At 31.3% G+C, this 3969-nt stretch overlaps 1 protein-coding gene across 1 annotated transcript; it reads left to right on the forward strand.

Moving 5' to 3' along the window:
• The first annotated feature begins 944 nt into the window (after positions 1 to 944).
• Positions 945 to 3703, forward strand: LOC131033321 (uncharacterized). The gene is made up of 4 exons (XM_057964518.2): positions 945 to 1602; positions 3034 to 3129; positions 3211 to 3278; positions 3446 to 3703. The coding sequence occupies exons 1-4, from the start codon at positions 964 to 966 to the stop codon at positions 3567 to 3569; spliced, it is 927 nt and encodes a 308-aa protein (XP_057820501.2). The 5' UTR covers positions 945 to 963; the 3' UTR covers positions 3570 to 3703.
• Positions 3704 to 3969: the final 266 nt, after the last annotated feature.

Consider the following 3969-nt stretch of genomic DNA (forward strand, 5'->3'; position numbering starts at 1 on the left):
TATACTTTATTTGTTTGTTGCATAATTAGTGTCACTTGAATACTTATCTTACAGTTTAATGTTATAATCATTTTTTGATGGTTTTATTAGGTTTAATATTTATTTTTGTTTAGGTTTCATATGTACTTTGTTTGAATGCAAGATTTTTGAAGTTTGTTTGACCATGATTTAGTGTTTATTAGTACTTTGGGTATTGGCCTGGAAAATTTACATCTTATTAGCCGATTTGTGGGATCTACTATGTGAATGAACTTTTCTAGGCAATTTTTTTTTTATTAAAATTATTTTTGAAGTTAGGTTAGAGTTATTTTCATGTAATTTTATATTATATTGCTTATAAGTGGAATAGAATCAGACAATATTATAATATTTCTTATTATTTCTAATGCAATCTCATTTTCTAAAATCAAAATTAAATTAAAATTATAATGCACATATTTCCAAGTTTCAATTATAATTCAAATGAGATTGATTATTTCTTTTTTTAAATTATATAAATCAAATTATATTCTCAAATGAGCTTCAAATTAAACTCAAGTAAGTAGTAATTGAAAAGTAGAAGTGAAATATAATTAATATTAAATAAATTAATAAAAAAAAATTCAACTTTTCATACATTGAAGTGTCATAAATGCATGTGAAGTCAAATTAAATACTTCTAATTTTTTATAAAAATCCAAAACTAATTCAATAAAATAAACTCATACAAACCCTATAATATTTAACCATGCATGGCTCTTTGCATGTTTTATGTATCTATTTTCTAAATTTAATTGTATACGTCCAATGCAACTATTTATAAGATCCAACGAATTACACGCAAGAAAGGATCTCGCACTTAAATGAGTTTCCAATTATAAATACGAGATAGGTCTGAAAAACCTAAAAACCGGATATTCATATTCATCATCTATATATAGAAGACTGCATTGAGAGGCCCAAAAGTGAGTTTCAGTCCATAGAATGACAGGGTGTTTGGGATTCAATCTTCTAAAATTCCTGAGCAAGCGAAGCCGAGCGCACTGGATTTCGCAGGGCTTCATATCAAAAAAGATTGAGTTGAGCAATAGCGATGCAGATGGGAAGAAGAACAGCATCATGCATTGCTTGCTCAAATCTCCACCTGAAAAACCAGCGGTCCTCCTCATTCACGGCTTCGGAGTCGATGGTCTCACCGCTTGGGAGAAGCAAATCGGGGCTCTCTCAAAGCATTTCAGTCTCTACATTCCGGACCTTTTGTTTTTCGGTGAGTCCACCACAAGGAGGTCCGAACGGTCTGAGATTTTTCAGGCAGAGTGCGTGAAGAACATGTTGGATTGCCTGCAAGTGAAGAGTGTAATGGTTGTTGGGCATAGCTATGGTGGGTTTGTGGGCTTTTGGATGGCGCATCGATTTCCTGAGCTGGTGCGTTGTCTTGTAATTGTGAGCTCTGGTGTGTGCATGACTCCCTCCAGTAATGATGATCTGCTCAAGGAGTTTGGTGGTTCAGATATCAAGGAGGTTCTTATTCCTGAAAGCGTCCCCGCCCTTAAGAAGGCCCTCAGTCTTGTCTTGTACAGCAGGCCATGGCTTCCTAATTTTGTATACAGAGACTGGTTGGAGGTAGGATTCTATTGTTTCATTTCTTTCTTTTCTTAAGAAATCGGATAGATAGGGATTGCTCGTCTCTTTTTCGTAGTTCTTTTGTGCTTATCCGATTTGCTGGTTATCGGAAGGTCTCATAAGTTGATTTGCTGATTATCCGTGGGTTTCATAGACTGTTTGTCCTCTGAACATCATTGTAAGCATTCATTCATTCATTTCCTTTCCTTTTCTTTTTCTTCTGAATGAATTAGATTGGGGGACATGTATTTTTTTAGGATTATAAATCATTAAAAGAGAAAACTCTTGGTTGTTGCATGTACCAGTTATAGGGGCTGTTTATGATAGGTATCATGTATCACTTTTAAATGATCATTTTTTGACTTTTTTTTAATGAAATAATAGTGTTAAGCTCTTAAATTACATATGAAGAAACTAAAAAATATTCTACTTCTTGAGCTTTGGATGATGATGGATCATAGAGTGTGATCTGAAATGTTGATGCAAAAATTCACACAACCAAACCAACAACAATAACTATTATTAGAAGAATATGTGTTGGATCAGTTGTGTAATTATTTTGGTGGCTTTATGTACTAGTTATTGGGGCTTTCTATGAATAGGTATCATGATCACTTTTGACTTTTTTGTACATAACAATTCCTCTCCCATTTGTCCTAACTGGTAAGTGATTAAACACTAGTGGTAAGCTCTTAAGTCACATATGAAAAAACCCCAAAAAAATTGTGAGGATGTTTAAAAGATAGAATGGACTTAGAGAAAACAAATCAAAGGTTACTCTTATGATAAATAATATTAATACATAGATGTGTGTTTTACTATTAGATAAGATGTATTAATTAAAAATATTTATAAGAGCCAATAGATCCTTGGTCTATTGGTGAAGTTGTAAGGTTCAAAATGACCCCACCATACATTGAATCTTGTTTAGAATTTATGATCATAAGACACAACTACAAGCTCCTCTCATAAACTTCACCATTTTGATTGTGATTTGAAAGATTAAATTTTAATTAATTACTCTGTAACAACTAATTTTTATATTTTAAAATATATTAAAAATATTGTCTATGATTTGTATTAACAATTATTTTTATATTATTCATTTAATTCATTTTTTTTTAATTTAAAAAAAATTATTTAGATCATACTTCAGGATGAAATGAATGGAAAATAGGATTTCATTCAGATGATAATTTGAAATGAGAAAAATCTTTACATAATTTTATGATCTTTATGAACTATAGAAACTACATAAATTTAACACATCTTTTATTGAAAAGATATGTTTATTTTACAATTATGTTTTCTAAAATCAGCAACAAAAATATTACTTCACTAAAATAATATTGTTTACATAAATTTATCTGTCCTAATTGAAAAGGAGGAGATATATTAACATCTAACTGGTTGGATTTTAATGCATGGAAGAATATAGAAATGAACAAGGAACAGAAGGCAGAATTGGTGGATGGTCTTGTTATTGGCTCAAACAATGCTCCTCATCCACTTCCACCATTGAACCAGGTAAATATGCTTAGCCTATGGATTATAGATTGTTGCTTTTATAGACCATTCCTCCAATAACACTCCTTTTCCAATTTGCAGAATGTTCTTATAGTATGGGGAGAGTATGACCGCATATTCAAACTGGAACAAGCCTATCTTCTTGAAAGGTTTCAGTTTTATTCTCTTTACAGTAAAACAAATTTCATACACTAGAAAATGACAATAGTTTCAGTTTTCATCTAACCAGATCTTTTGCATTTAATTAGCATTTTTTAGGGTTTATATTGTAAGGAGAGCTTACAATTTTAGGGTTTACATCGATGAACTTATGCAGGCATATTGGGGACAAGGCTAAGCTTATGGTGATAAAAATGTGTGGGCATGTCCCTCCACTCGAGAAATCAGCTGAGTTGAACAAGGCTTTGCTACATTTTTTGCTGGATGGTAATCCAATGTAATTGTAATGGTCCATTACTCTTTAATATGTTATAAACAAAGTATTTTGGATCTGTCATGTTCACTGGAAGCTGGCCTGCAATTTTTCATGTATATATATATTTCCCCTTCACTTAAACGTTGATCTGTTTGGGCTATTCACATTCTTAGATGTTTTGATCCTTTTAGATTGCTTTGGTACAAGGGAATTTCAATTGTCAACAATATTGGAAAGGAAAATAAAGATTGCTCAGAGGCTGAATAAGTTAAATTAAATAAAATGTAAGTATAATTAGCTTAGACTATAGTAGATATAGTTGGGGTTATTAAATAAGACAATTGTACTTTAGAAAGTGTAGAAGATGGAGGGTGTAATTTTTTTTCTTTTATTTTTTTTTGGATAGTTGAAGAATGATAATAAAT

The sequence above is a fragment of the Cryptomeria japonica genome, chromosome 10 (assembly GCF_030272615.1).
Source record: "Cryptomeria japonica chromosome 10, Sugi_1.0, whole genome shotgun sequence".
In the NCBI taxonomy this organism is placed as follows: domain Eukaryota; kingdom Viridiplantae; phylum Streptophyta; class Pinopsida; order Cupressales; family Cupressaceae; genus Cryptomeria; species Cryptomeria japonica.